Source organism: Bos taurus, chromosome 15, assembly GCF_002263795.3.
Source record: "Bos taurus isolate L1 Dominette 01449 registration number 42190680 breed Hereford chromosome 15, ARS-UCD2.0, whole genome shotgun sequence".
Classification (NCBI taxonomy): domain Eukaryota; kingdom Metazoa; phylum Chordata; class Mammalia; order Artiodactyla; family Bovidae; genus Bos; species Bos taurus.
The window spans coordinates 15,581,275-15,596,941 of NC_037342.1; the positions used below are offsets into that span (position 1 = coordinate 15,581,275).

A 15,667-nucleotide genomic window follows, 5' to 3' on the forward strand; every position below is an offset into this window, starting at 1 on the left:
CAGAGAACGCTCCACTTGGAAAAATGTCTACTGTGGTCCCCGTTTTGCAGGGCTAAATTCCAAGCAGCCGCGTCTGCATTACAAAGCCCCTCTCATCCCCAATCCCACACTCTCCATGTGACAGGAGCAAACCTGAAGGGCCCTGTGACCCGAGCCAGGCCAAGCGAAACGTCTGGAACTGCATGAGGGGGCGCCTGGGCGAGCGGGATGCTGACACAGAACGGGAGCCCAGCTCTGAGGCCAGGGACCACATCCCACATGCACGCCGGACAGAGCGTGTACATGCAGAGGGTGAAGAATCAAGCAGATGGATATGGAGAGGCTATGGTAGGAAGGGGAGAGGGAAAGGGAAGTCCCCCCAAACCATCTCCCCTTGTATTCTCACAGACAGGCCGGCCTGGGCCCCTGGCCCCTGCGAAGCGTGTCTACACATCTTGCCTAGGGCCTCCTTCACATACAAGGATACTACAAAAACAAAAAAAACCCAAACCCAACAATAATAGTTCTCTTATCCAGGGCTAAGCTAGCCCAATCAAAATTTTCTTTTTGTAACCAAAAGGTCAATAATACATTCACTGTTCTTTCTTTACACCTCTATGCTCTCTTCCACCAAAAAAAGCCTTGGACTGCAAGGAGATCCATCCTAAAGGAAATCAGTCCTAAATATTCATTGGAAAGACTGATGCTGAAGCTGAAACTCCAATACCTTGGCCATCTGATGCGAAGAACTGACTTGCTGGAAAAGACCCTGATGCCAGGAAAGATTGAAGGCAAGAGGAGAAGGGGATGACAGAGGATGAGATGGTTGGATGGCATCACTGACTCAATGGACATGAGTTTGAGTGAACTCCCGAAGTTGGTGATGGACAGGGAGGCCTGGTGTGCTGTGGTTCATGGAGTTGCAGAGTCGGACACGACTGGGCAACTGAACTGAACTGATTCCCTCCTCCACCAAGAAAGGACCTGGTAGTAATCCCTCAGGACAGGCTGCCCAGGACTCCTGGCAACAATTCTGGTAACTAGACACTGCTCCACCATGCTGATAAAACAGACTCCTTCTTCTGGAAAGACATCTGAATAATTATTTGCCTTATTATCCCTTCCTAAAATGTCCCCTCCTGTTTCTTCTTCCTTAGGATTCTTTGGCCATATCCTGGCACCGTATCTTGTAATTCTGAGCAGACGTGGCAGAGGAGCCTATTTCAAGGGTCGGCTATGATTCACGGAATAACTGGAGAGTCAGATCCACTTGCAAGTCTTCTCTGCTGGGGTTATAAGAGTGGAAAGACAAGAGGAAGGTACTCCAAGTACTTCACTATAAGCCAAGCTATTTAGGTTCATTTTGCCTCAAAGATATTCTCTTAATGCCCTCGGAAGCTCCTTCTTCCATCTGCCCTCACTCCCTCACTCCAGTTTGAAAGCTACACTGACACATCCAAAAAATATAATCCAAACAGAGCACTGTTTACAGCACGTAAGAGCAATCTGTTCACATGAAGTTTATCTGATGCAAAACAACCTGAGAGATGATCTACCTTTAAAAGCCACACTCATTCATTCAGAAATTCTAAAGTGACAATACAAAGCTGACTCCATATCCTCCCGGTTTGGCTTTTTGCTGTCTTTGTAAAATGGGCTGATAAGTTTCTCAGGTAAGGAAGCTCATTATTTCAGACCGGGCTGTTGGGCTCCCTGCCATCCTCGTACGCGCGTGCGTGCTGTCATGGTTCCCGGAAACAGCGAGACAGGGGCTGTGAGTGGGCGGCTAAATAAGTCTGTGAACAAACACAGAACACTCTAGCCAGGGTTTGCTTTAAATGGCTGAGAGTGAACTGTTTCAAAATGAATTCTGTAATAAGAAAGATTAAGAACCAAACTCTGTTCTGCAGAGTCCTGGGAGGAGGAGGGGGAGGGGAGAAAAGGGATGCTGGGCCAGGTAGGAAGGAAGGGGCTCCTGACAAATGCGCCCCTGTCCTAACCAGAAACCTGTTTCGGCTTCGTGCGTTTTATCTGAGCTTCCAGATAAGCGTTCTTTTCTTCTTTATTTTGGCCACACCACTCAGCATGGGGGATCTTAGATCCTCGACCAGGGATCAAATTTGCACCCCCCTGCATTGGGAGCATGGAGTCTTAGCCAGTGGACCACCAGAGAAGTCCCCAGATAAACTCTCTTTAAATAAGACCTCTGAGATTGAAAGCTAATAGTTCAGACATTACAAGGGAAACACTGATTTGTGGAAATGGCCGCTGTTAAAATGTAGGGAAGACACTTGGAGAAATGAATCAATATGGGAGGTAAAGCCTTATGTGTGAAGGATTCATTCAGTCTTCATTGCCCAAAGTTAAAAAGAAAATAGAAAATTTCCCTTTTACAAATGGAGAAGGAAATGGCAACCCACTCGAGTATTCTTGCCTGGGAAATCCCATGGGCAGAGGCGCCTGGTGGACTACAGCCCATGGGGTCACAAAGACGTAGCTACGACTTAGCAACTAAACAGCAGCAGCATGGCAGCTACATTACTCTAACATATATATCTGTTTTCCAGGCCCACACTGAAGGCTACACATTGATTCTTGCAATCAAGGAGACCTCTCCTGCATGGGAGAACCTGCATACATATACTTTGAGAGGGAAAGTAGTTCTTTCACGAGTCTTGACAGTTTTCTACTTGTACTCCAGGGACAGTGGCCAACGTCTGAGTTAATCCTTCCACCTCCTGGACTTACTTTATATCGTGTCTAAATCCTTCTATCTTTGTAGGATTTTAGGGATCTAAGATAGTAGAAATGTTTCCTATGGGAAGAAATAGAAAAAGTTTAGGCAACACCTCACCGAACGAGTGTTCTATTAATACACGATCAAATTCTAACTCAATCTTTAAAAATTCAAAAATAATCCTTTTCAGATGCTTTTCCCTGGAAAGTAACAAACTCAAACCACAAAATCTATTGATCTAATTGAGGAAAACAACACATTTGGTCTTACCATACTCTATTTATCTGCTGCTCTTTAGTATCCAGAAAGTGAGTTTAATACTGCAAAGTGCTTTTTATAGCACCCAATGTAAAATATTTCAGGTATGGATTTGGCAAAATATCTGAATAGCAGTAAAAGCTCTGTCAATATAACTTTTTCTAATCTAATCATTTTGAGTATTGCATTTTAATTTTAGAAACTATACTTATACTTTCAAGTATAATTCATAGGTATTTTTTAACCTGCCTAAATACATACACAACCAGCAAACTTACTCAGCAAAACCTTCTATATTCATACATCCATTCACCTGGCTCAGCCTCCTCATGTGCTGTTTGACCTTCCACTTTATATTTTTAACGTGAAGTAAAAACGTACTGCTACTTCTGTGTCACTGCAGACAGCATAATAAATTATGCAATGCATTAAAAATGTCAGGACGCACAGGGCATTTGATTTTGACTATACACCCATGCACGAATTGTCAATGAAACCTGATGGCTTACGCTTTCTATAATCTCCACAGAAGTCCTTTTCTGCCTTCTCTCTTCTTCATACAAAATGATAAACAACAGACACGTCTGTTTCCAAGTATGACAAAGTCAGAACCTACCAGACAATTTTGCTGCCCTTGCAGAAAACAACCACAGAACCTGGACATAATGCAGAGACCAACGACCTGAAGGGAGTAAGATGTGAGGCAGGGGGACAGATGGTGAGGGGAGGCCTTTCGCTGCAGAGGTCAGAGCTGCACACGCTCGACCTGCACGGGGGCTGGACTGTGACAGCTGTCACGGCTTGTCGCACTGTACACTTAAAATGTGTCAACTTTACTGTATGAAAATATAGGTACGTGTTATAAACCTATATTTGGTTTAATTAGGGGCCTCCCTGATCACTCAAATGGTAAAGAACCTGCCTGCAATGTTGGGCAGGTTTGATCTCTGGGTCGGGAAGATCCCCTGGAGGAGGGCATGGCAACTCACTCCAGTATTCTTTCCTGGAGAATCCCATGGACAGAGAAGCCTGGCAGGTGACAGCCACGGAGTTGCAAAGAGTTGGACACAACTGAGAGACTAACACTTCACTTTCACTTCAAGGCATTATTATAATATGTATAATAAAACTATGCTTTCTAAACGGGACCTCTGAATGGCAGACACGGCTTAACACCAAAACCTGGGTGAAAGAAGCAGATGCTGGGGAAACTGTTATATGTGGGAACGGAAGTGGTTTAATCTCCTGATCAGGGAGAAATAAATGAGTCACCTGCAATTACAGATTCTCCCTTCCTTTAGCTTCTGCGAGCTCTTCCATTGTCAATTTCATAACTTGCTTTGAGCAGATCCTTTTCTTCTTCTTTCTACCAAACCACAGTCTTTGTCGGCAAGAAGCAAATTAGAAGCAGATGCAAGCTTATTTTTAATGGTCCAAGACCAAATTTTCTGAACTTAAAAGAAACACTTTGTCCCCTCAAAGTTCTTGGATTCCATTAAGATACAACCGCATATTCTCCTTCCAAATCATGAACCAAAAATAATTTCAAAAACTAATTGTAAGAAACCACACCCCAAGGTTACTTATTGTAATTTGTTTATTTTTTATTCTTATCATCCAGAGAACAAAGAGTTTAATTTCATAGACGTTTTGAGAAAACTTTTAAGATTCTAGGCTGGTCTCAATAATTTTCTTGTTTTAGTATCTGAGGAGATATACTGAATTATCCAGCAAGGCTTTTTATTATAATTGGCTCAGGTTCAAAGACAGATGTAAAAGGTTAAGAAACATAAAATGTTCATTCCAGTAGCTAGAACTCATTTGAGATGACTTGAATACACTATCATTAAGTTACAGTACTGGGCTAAATAATTTGCAGTAAAAATTCTAGTACAAGAATTATTTATGTTTGCTTACTAAGCTGGATTCTTCTCTGGGTAAAAAATGTGAAATCTCTTATTACTCCCAGAGCCAACAGAGATGACCTTTGGAGGCTGGAAAGGAAAAAAAAACATAAGAAAAAGGAGGTCCCTATTCTTATCATGGTCTTGCATTAAGTACTGAGGGGGCCTTGGACAAATCGTTTAATCATCTTTGGTCACAGTTTCTTCTTTAATGAAGCATGGAGGCCACGCTAAGTGAGCTCTAAAATCATTGGGAATCCAACTCTGCTACCTGTCTCCAATGCCTGGTACACAGGAAGCAGCTCTCGAGAATCAGGATGCCCTGGGTTCAAAGCCTGTCTGCTCCACTTACCTGCCTGTATAACCATGGACAAGTTCCTTAACCTTCCTGTGCCCTAGTTCGCTCATCCGTTAAAGACCTGTAATACCTACTTCACAGGGCTGCTTGCAGGATAAACCGGGACTGTGCACTGACAGAGGTCAGCACGGTGCTTGGTGGACAGGAAGTGTTCAATCCGCGGTGGCCACCTCACCGTTTTTGCATGATCTGAACCAGGACCTGAAGGCTAGATTATGAGGGAGCACACTTGCAACTCCACCTAAAGGTAAACTTTGAACCATCAGATCAACAGCCTCTGAAATCACTGTCACTCATAATGGCCATCAGATGGCTTTTAACGAGCTCCAGTTCAGAGGATACACACACGGCTAGTAACTAGACTTATGGCCATTCAGATACTCCTCAATCCAAGAACTGTAGACCTCACCTCACAGCAGGATGCTTACGGGTAGATTAATGGCCCTGCTGGGAGATGGACCCCTAAGACCTCGGCACCCAGGAGGCTACCACCGGTGGCTAACCACAGGACTACCCTGCCCAGCCCTGTTTCCACCATTAGCTAATTACAGATTCCCACTGGGCTAACAAAGGCTTGTAACTGCATTCATACGTGTCTCAGTTAATCTCATGTGAAATAACCATGCTCACCTAATTAGGAATGAAGTAAAAGATGACTAAAACCCTACCAGGAAAAGAAAATAACAATTGAATCCTGATTTATAAATTGGGACAATTAACAAAATAAGATCTAATAAATATTTCTGAAGTTATTTTCTATCCTCCTTCTTTGTTGGGGCTTCTCCTTTCCCTTCCTCCTCCATATGCATGCATGCTAAGTTACTTCTCCATAACCAGCGCCTAAAACAGAAGTCCACACACGATGGCCTGCAGGCTGAACCCAGCGCACAGCCACACCATCTGTCCATGGCTAATCTACAGTGACTTTCAGACCATAGGGACGGAGTTGAGTAGCTGCGGCCCCCAAGCCTAGACTTATTTACAGGCTGTCCCTTTATGGAAAGAGTTTCCTGATCAATGGTCTAGAACACAGCTCATTCATAGTAGGTAGCTAATAACTGTTTTGGACAAAATGATAATGGTCATCATTTCATTCAACATCCAACAAGTGCTTAATGCTTCCAAGCACCAGGCCCTGTGCCAGCTTCTGGAAACACAGTAACCTGAGACTAGAATGGTGAGAATGACAGGGTCCATGCCCTCATGGTGTGGACAGTTTAGAAAGGGAAGGGAGAAAATGGTCATCCAAATGGTTCCTTATTTACAGTATGATGAGTGTTTACAAAGGGAACAGGGAACTGGAGGGAGATATAAAAGGAAGACTGGATCTTATCTCAGGCAGCCTTCTCTGAGTAACTGCCATTTACTTTGAGCTGAGACCTGAATGTGGATTTCCTGGCTCTGAACTGTCAGCGAAAGTGAAGGGTCCCTGATGCCACATGAAATGCAAATGGGTTTCAGTCTGTGCTTTTTCCATCCATCCATCTAGCTATGAGTGCAAGGAACACAGATCATAATGAAGTTTAAGACACTTGATTTTTCAACCCTCAAACAGGAATAGTAAGCAAATAATTTAAAAACCAATGACATGAAAATCATAAGCCACGTTCGCTTGTTAGAGACTGGACATCAACATGTGACCAAGATACAGGTCTGTCATCAGCTCTGGCTCTTCAGGCAGAGAAAATCAGCCTAAATTGAATAACATTAATTTTCACACTTGGGGAGAAGATTTGATGGAATGTAAACAGACACCCTGCAGGCTGGATGCACTGCTGGTTGTCATGAAGGTTTGAAGTTTCTCAGTGCTGCCTGTCAAGGTTGATCAAGTGGTGTAAGCAGTCACACACTCTGCTTTCAAAACCTAGCAAGGCTCGGGAGGCCACACAGGCATTCCTTGGGAACATGACCCATTTCTCCACCCTGAAGACTGGCAGGTTCTTCTAGAGAAGGTGGAGGAAGGAAGCAAAGGAACAAGAAGAAGCGATGCAGAATAAATGTATAGCCTTACAAATCCATAAATGCAAGTCTGCAGAATAAATGCATAAAGTCTTCTTTGCATTTCCTATTACTGATGAGCCCACAGAGCTCTGCTGGCTGAATTGGGAAGATTTTGTTCTCTATTTCTTTCGATGAAATGTAGGTACAGGGAGATTAAGCATCTAACTTCAGGTCACTGAGCATGTGAGTGAGAACCCAAGAACTGGAAGATGTGGTGACTGATCCAAAATTAGGTTGCTTAAGCTTGTGCCTATAAAACCTTTGCTTTTTAAAACTGAATTTTTAGTCCTAGTAAAGCAAGGAGATCAAACCAGTCAATCCTAAAGGAAATCAACCCTGAATATTCATTGGAAGGACTGATGCTGAAGCTCTGATACTTTGGCCACCTGATACAAAGAGCTGATTCACTGGAAAAGACTCTGATGCGGGGAAAGACTGAAGGCAGAAGGAGAAGGGGATGACAGAGGATGAGATGGTTAGATAGCATCACTGACACAATAGACATGAATCTGAGCAAACTCTGGGAGATAGTGAAGGACAGGGAAGCCTGGTGTGCTACAGTCCATGGGATCGCAAAGAGTAGGACATGACTGAGCGACTGAACAACAACAACTAAATTCAGAGGCCATCTAAAGGTTAATTTAGGGCAAGAAAATTTTCTCAGTTTAAGAAATGTACCTTATGTGTTATTAGCTAAGTCATATTTATAAAAAGTAATAGCCACATCACCAAGAATTTTTATAGCTTTAGCAAGTAAATTGTTTAAATCACCAAAATATCATGTTACTGATTATGTTAAAAAATGTTTAAATAGTTGAGTATTTTAAAATCCATTGGTTAAAAATCCACTGGTTCCAAAATAAAACCTTATTGTATAAACTAAAAAAAAAAAAAAGAAATGTACCTTAGCAGGCTTTCGTGGACATTCCCTTCCTCTGCCCAGGATCTGATGTGTGGTGTCTGGCATGGTCTATGGACTGGTTTGTGCAAGAATATGGCAAGCTGCCCCCAAAACTTTTATATACCATAGTCAGCCTTCAACTTCAACATTACCACAGCAGAGTAAAAGAGGAGTCAGGGAACCAACTACATTTTAGTACATAGTAGTCATTTTCATGAAAAATACTACTGTTCCTGGAAGTAGAGGAAGATTCCCTTTACCTGGATATTTTCCTACTTGAAAAAGCAAGAGAGGAGGGGAAGGGGAAGGTGAAAGGCAAAAAAGAAAAAAAAAAAATCAAGCATTTTTAAGTTGCTTCTATTCTATTGTCATTAATAATTTCACGTAATATCTTGAAATAACTGAGCAGAACCAGAGGTAGCTCCTAGCATGGGTGGGAGATTTTGAGCTAAAAAGAACATTTTGATACTGATGTGCCATGATGAAAATTTCAAGCCTGTTCTTACAAGATCTCCCACTTTTACTCATTTCCTCAATAAACATTTATTGAGCGCCAGGTACATAAAGATCCAAGGGGTTTTAATGAAGGCTGGGGCTGGATGTTGACAAAGAATGCCTGTAATTCTCCCATCTAGTGCAGGAGATTCACACTAAGAAACGGTGCCCACAGAGAACATAGGCAAAATAAGTGCTGCGGTACGGGCTTCGCGCCCAGGTGGCAGCTGCAAGCACCATCGGGCCCACAGAGGAGGAGGGAACCCAGTGCATCCACGTGTGACAATGTCGAGCCTCTCCTTCCTAACGAAGCCTGACAGAAACCCACAGCAGGATGTAATGAAACACAATGAGGATTCAGAATACACTCCTTACGCTCTATGTGGGTCAACAGAATTAATATTTATGTCATTGTAATTTCTGCTTTGTGTTTCACATAAGCCCTTAGAGGAAATACAGAAAGAAGGATTTTCTTGTAGGAAATTATTTTTGCCTCTTTTATGTTCTAAAAGAGACAGAAAATCAAAGTATCTAAAGTAAGACTTAAGATGATGATTGTAAGATAAATTGAAAACGGCAAATTATTGTTATTTTTAAAACAGTGGTTCCACACTTTTTTGGGGGGGGGTTCATTTTTAAACCCATGGGGATTATAAAGGAAATCAAATCCTATGAATTACTCTTATTTATACCCATAACTTATTAAACAAATAAATGAATGTCCCCAAAATATTTTTTTTTTCTTAGAGAGGGACATTTAACAGATAGAATTTAATATACATAGACTTCAGTTTAACCAAATATGCTGAATCCATGAGGCCTAAAGAATCCCAAGGAGTGAATGGGGAGAGAAGTTTCTGGCCATCCTGTAACACACATGGGTTTTATCCTGGAATAATACAAGCTGCCAAAGCTCATCAGCTCCCCCTCCACTCAAGAATATAAGATCTTTGCCAGTCTAGTTTCCCCATATCTAATATTTTGTTTTTGACTTTCTGGCTACTAGTATGGGCTTCCCCGATGGCTCAAGCAGTAAAGAATACACCTGCAATGTAAGAGACACAGGAAATGGAGGTTCAATCCCTGGGTCAGGAAGATCCCCTGGAGGAGGAAATGGAAACCACTCCAGACATAATAGTGATAAAAATTCTGCAGAGTTACTAATTTTCAGAAAGAAACAGATAAAACATTTCACTTATTGACAAGACAGAGCGAAGAATGATGACAGACATTCCTGGAGAACTTCGTTTTGTGGACGGTTGTCTACGTTTCTCCATGTGTGTGTGTGTGTGTGTGTGTGTGTGAGACAGATGAGTAAATGGGGAAACCAGGAATCTCAGTAAGTTAAAAAAGCTAAAGTACCCAGTTTCACTCAGCCAGATCAAAAAAGAAATTGGTTAGATGCCCTGTTTTTAAGGAGTAATTTGGCTGCAAACATATTTGGAAAAACAAGTAAAACCAGAAAAGGCTTTCCAGGTGGCTCCATTGTAAAGAATCTGCCTGCCAATACAGGAGACTCAGGTTCGATCCCTGGGTCGGGAAGATCCCCTGAAGAAGGAAATGACCAACCACTCAAGGATTTTTGCCTGGGAAATTGCTACAGACCATGGGCTCGCAAAGAGTTGGACATGACTGAGCGACTAAGCACACACACAAAATCAGAAAACACACATACAAATTTTTGAATTCTTCCAAAATGAACAATGCAACATCAAGAGGTGACAGAGGAAAAACACTCCCCTGAGTCTTAAAACTCCTAAGCACTTCATTCAGAGAGATTTTTAATTCAGACAATCTCATGTCTAAAAGGAGCATAATTATCACTCTGTTGAATGCTTATTTCAACTTGTAGAGCTATGTGTAATGACCCAGGCAGACCACCCAGGCCTTTATCAGGCTCCAACGAAGAGCAGAGTTCTGTCTTTAAAGGCAAACTACTCTGGGCAGCAGGGAAACTTGGAAATCAGGCCAGGAAGGACATCCCCTTCCACTAATTGAGACTTTACAGAAATCCTCCCAACCGCTCATATTGCAAGAATGCCTTGAGTGTTTTGGGACCTGGACTCCAAGCTTCCGCTGGAACATGGAGCAAAAACATCATACATGTTATTCTCTATTTTCCCCTTTCCCTCTAACTTTTCCATTGGCCAAGGCGGTTGTCAGGGCCTTCCCAACTTAGCCTTAGCTACTGGTAGGTAGATCCAGAGACGTCACTACTGTTTGCTATGCAGTCAGTCTTAGCTTTCTCTTAGCCAAGCATTAGAATCTCAAAGGCTCATCTGAAAAACATGGCTCCTCTTGAGTGTACACTCAGTGTTTATGATTATGATTCTTAGGCATTGAAAAGTATTCTTATAATAGACTTTCTAAAGACTATACAGATAATGGAACACATTAATAACTGAAGAGATAGTGCTTTGTGCCTGCCATTCTGTGCCCATGTGCTAAAAGGAAAGCCTGACAGAGAGCACCGCCCATCACCAGCCTCCAGGGTACGTCTGCACCTTTGTCATTACAGCTGCTCACTTAGCTACAGGCCGCAGCAGGAGATGACTCAACACGCTCAAACCTTCACTTGTTACCGAATCCCCACGTCTCCTCCTCCTCCTCCTGCTTTTTATTGGTAAAGGATGACCATACATCCAGTGGCTCTAGTCACACTCATTTCACTCTCTGTCATTATTCAGTTGGTCACCAAGTCCTCTAATTTGTCAACTGTTGATCTGTCTCCTACCCTCCACTACTACTTCTTAGTTCAGGACCTCTACTTCTTTTGTCCAGATACTAAATTATCTGTTAATCAGTCTCCTTGTCTCCAGATTAGTTCTTCATGAATTTCCCTTCTTTTGTGCCTCCTTAACTAGCTTCTAAAACATAAGCCTTAGAAACAATGAAATCATAAACATACGTGAAGAAAACACAGGTGAATATGTTTATAATTTTGGAGTGGAAAAAGCATTTCTAAGCATGACCTAAAATCTAGAAGGCACAAATATAGTCACTTGGAAAATCTATAAGATAAAGGGCACTATATTCAAAGATACAAAAACAACTGGGGAAAAAATATCTGCACTATATATAGCAGGAAACATGCTAATTTTCTTCATACAAAGAGTTCTTCCAACTCACTAAGAAAAAAAAAACTATTTGTAAATTTGAAATAACATCTCAAGTCCATCTCTTGGCCACTCCAGGAGAGGAAAAGCTAATGCAAATGATTATAAAGCTGGCAGGCAGGCACAAAGTGTCCTGCAAAGACTAGGTAATGAAACGTTGGTTAGCTATCAGTGTTAGCAACCCTGCTTCAAAGGCCCTGCCGAGATGCAATTACATCACACGTCAACACTGAGGCACTCTTCAGCAGTTGAAAAATGCCCCTGGACTCTCTTGTTTATACCTTTGGAACAGCAGAACATATTTGCATGGAACAACTCATTCCTTGTAAAGCTGGAAGGGCCCCTTTGCCTGCATTATTGATGCTTTAGCTTTCAGCCAGAAGGTTAAAGTTGTCGGGAACATTTCTGAACTCACACAACACGAAAATCTATTAGTCCATCAGCACAGCCTGAGCTGGGAGGCTGCAGCAAATGCTCACCTGATGAAACGCATTGACTTTTCCATTTTGATCTGAACTACGTGACAAAATAATATCTCCTGACAAGAAGGCAGAGTATCAGCAGAGTGACATTACTGACATAACGGCCACAAGGATACTTACTCTACCTAGTAATATGATCATCCAAAATTAAGGTGTCAAACCCAGAGGAATAAGGTGAGGAGGCACGTGGGTGGGAGGTTCAGGATGGGGAGGACACATGTATACCTGAGCCGATTTATGCTGATGTATGGCAAAAACCATCACAGTACTGTAAAGAAATTACCCTCCAATTAAAATATAAATTAATTTTTAAAAATTAAGGTGTCAAAATCTGAAATGCTAATAGTACAGATGACTCATTTGTCAAACGAATGCTCAGATGAAATGGTAAATCCACTGCATCTATGAGTAGAAATAACTTCTGTTAGGAAAGTGAATAACTCAAGATGCTTATATATATATATATATATAGCTTTGTATACAAGTCTGGAGCACAGGCCAATTCACCTAATGCAAAGGAATCTGACGCAAAAGTTCAAGACTGTATGAGTGTCTATTTGCCAAACAGAGTTTTAAAAATGAAGTTGAGACTCAAGCTGGAGTCTGATCATGAGAAAATCTTGGAAAAACTGGAGCGCAATCGTGAGTAAATTTGGGAAAAACAAAGAAGAAACATTAACCCCAATGGACAGTATTGGGAATTAGAAAATGTAACCAAGTATTTCTCAGCTTTGAAAATGTAGACCTGTAATGAGAGATCCAAGCACCAGAATATACTATCACTATACAGTGGATGGCCAGGGTTTGAACAACATTTTTTGCTGTTAGAACTGCCTTTAGCTGTGAGCACTTAACTCACAATGTTGCTGAGAATTATGACAGAGAAATGAATTCAATTTTCTATACAGTTTCCCAAAAAAGACAGCTGGATTTTTTATGTTTCTGATTTAGACAATGAATTTGCAGAAATTCAAACCCTAATTGATGGTTTTTCAAAATCCATTTGCTTCTATTATTTGCCTCTCGTGAAATTAATAGAATATTTCCCAATAAATCTAGAGGCAGAGGAAGCCATTTTATTTCTGGCTGAAATGGGCTCTCTGGGTTCAGCATCGAGCATCAGCAATGAAGACCCTTGCTGGGAACATCTCCATTGCTTCACGCTGCCAGGGGCGGCCAGTTCAGAAATGCTCAACCTACGCGCACACAAAACACGACAAAAGAGCGAATCCCACCACAGACCTCCTTCCTTTTCCATGGAGATAAAGAACTATGCCTTACTTCAGGTGGTGAGGGCCAGGGAATACTGCAAGAGTGTTATTCCTCGGAGGGTATTGTAGAGAAACAGAAACTGAAGGTCAGGAGGTCAGAATAAACACTACTGAAATACTACAACCTCGGCTTTGTCTTGGGCAGACCCAAGAGGGCTTCATCTTAGGCCCAAGAGCTTATATGCCGAGTTAACAAATGAAAAGCAAGCAACACAAATCTTACTTAAAATGAACAGGCTTCTCCCCTTAGGCCCTGAGCTTTTAAAACCACACAGTTGGGAAAGATAAGCAAGGAGACTCACTCTGGGAAGCGTAAAGCCCCTCGGCCGCCCTGTCTTCATGTCCGTCATACTCCCTGCTGGACAGCTGTCTGTTGGCTGTCTCCAGTCGATCTGGACATAGAGAGCAGATGGTTACAAAGACATGCATGCGAATCCAAGTCATCCTGCAACTGACAAATGACCCAGGTGCTGAGAGCTGGTAGGGAGAGCTGCCCGGGAAGGAGCCCCAAACTGAACAACTCTTGGGGAGGAACAAGATGTTCCAAAACACTGAAAGGAAAGTCTTCAGTGGCCACGCCATGTCTTTATACTATCCACTGCCAAGGGGTGCACCAGCAACAGGCAGTGAAGAGCAGGTACCTGCAAGCCCAGCAAAGTCCTCGCAAAGGGCTTGAGTTCCCCTGGCCTCAAACTGAGCCCTCATCTAAACTTAACTATCAGTTCTCTGTAGCTAGGAAACAAAAAATTAAAAATAACAAATAAATAGCAGGAAACAAGTCAAGATGACCTAACGGATAAAGACTCTACTCAGTGAGTTCTAGGTTTGCTCATGCCATTTCATCAGTCTTCATTTATTCAATTAAATAATTCAACCTAACAAGGTTTTATTGAGCATACAGCATACCCAAAACTGAAGGGTTTACAGTAATTAAAAAAAATGTAGGTTCCAGCTACAGACTCCAAGTACACTGAGTCTTTTGACATGAGAGAACTGAAAAAAATGGCTTGGCTGACTGAAAGTGAAGTACAAGTTCATGGGTCAAATCAATCTGCATATGGGAGGTTGTCAAGATCCTGCAACATGGGACCCAGGCTTTCAGGAAATTGATATACGTTTACTCTTCTCAGAACCATGGGTTTGTTTTTTCTCTAAGAGGGACATGTGTCTAGCTCTGTCTTCTACACTATATATTGAGCAAGTGTTAAGTGTTGGCTTTCAAAGAATGCAATCAAATGCTTCAGCTTGATATGGTAAGGGTTGTGCATGCAACACTGGTCTTTTCAGACATTCCCATTCACAACAAGAATCATGCTAAGTACTTTTGAAGCAAGAAGGAGCTGCACACATATTCCCTCCCTTTCAAGGACTCATGCATAGAGGTTGTCACTTTTCAGGCTCAATGCTGCACTGGACAACCTATAAGGTGAAAAGAACACGTCTGCTCTTTGGTGCCCCTTCCCCAGGATGCTGGGATTTACAAGGTTATCTAACACAACTTGGACTTGGAGTTAGACTGTCAGCTACATGGGGCAAGGGTGTTTAGGGCAGGGAAAACGTGAGTGACGTACCTCGGAGGTCTCTGTTGAAGTCATGGAGCCTTCGAATCTCGCCTTCGAGTTTGTTCCTCATTGCTTTGTCCAGCGACTCTCGCTTGGTGGTAGACTTGACCAGGCTCTCGTAGGCTTCCGAGATTCTCTGAAGTTCTTTCTCAAACTGAAAGAAACAGCGTGGAAGTGGAACCTCTGACATTCTCACCCATGACTTGGTTATACCGATTCTTGGACATTCCCAGTGTGAAGGCTGTATCTTCATTGCAGCCTTTCTGCACCTCAAGTTTGGCTAGCAAATCCTGCAGTCGACTTCACCCCCCACCCCCACCCTGTGTCCCCCAGGGCCACGTTAGGATCCTGTAAATGACAGTCACAAGTCTGGTGGGACCATCTGATGTCACCTGGTACATCAGGTGTCTCTCAGTACAATGTCCATCAGATGTCTATCAGGAAGGGGTGAATTTAAACATAACGCATACTCTTATATTTTGTATGGTAATTTATAACTATTATTTTTCCTAGTTAACTTAAGAAAAATATTAAAGTACAAGAAAACGAAAGGATCACAGCTAGAACCCAAATTCCCTGAGTCCAAGTACAGTGCTCTTCCTG

General features: G+C 42.3%; 1 protein-coding gene across 7 annotated transcripts in view; it reads right to left on the minus strand.

Annotated features, from left to right (window-relative positions):
* AMOTL1 (angiomotin like 1) overlaps positions 1–15,667 on the minus strand; it is a 192,630-nt gene that overhangs the window by 38,070 nt on the left and 138,893 nt on the right. For all 7 annotated transcript variants that reach the window (XM_059875070.1, XM_059875069.1, XM_059875068.1 and 4 more), the window contains 2 exons: positions 15,074–15,218; positions 13,805–13,894 (listed from right to left, as the gene is read on the minus strand). In XM_059875070.1, the coding sequence (XP_059731053.1) occupies positions 13,805–13,894; positions 15,074–15,218 (235 nt within the window). The remainder of the gene's footprint in view (positions 1–13,804; positions 13,895–15,073; positions 15,219–15,667) is intronic.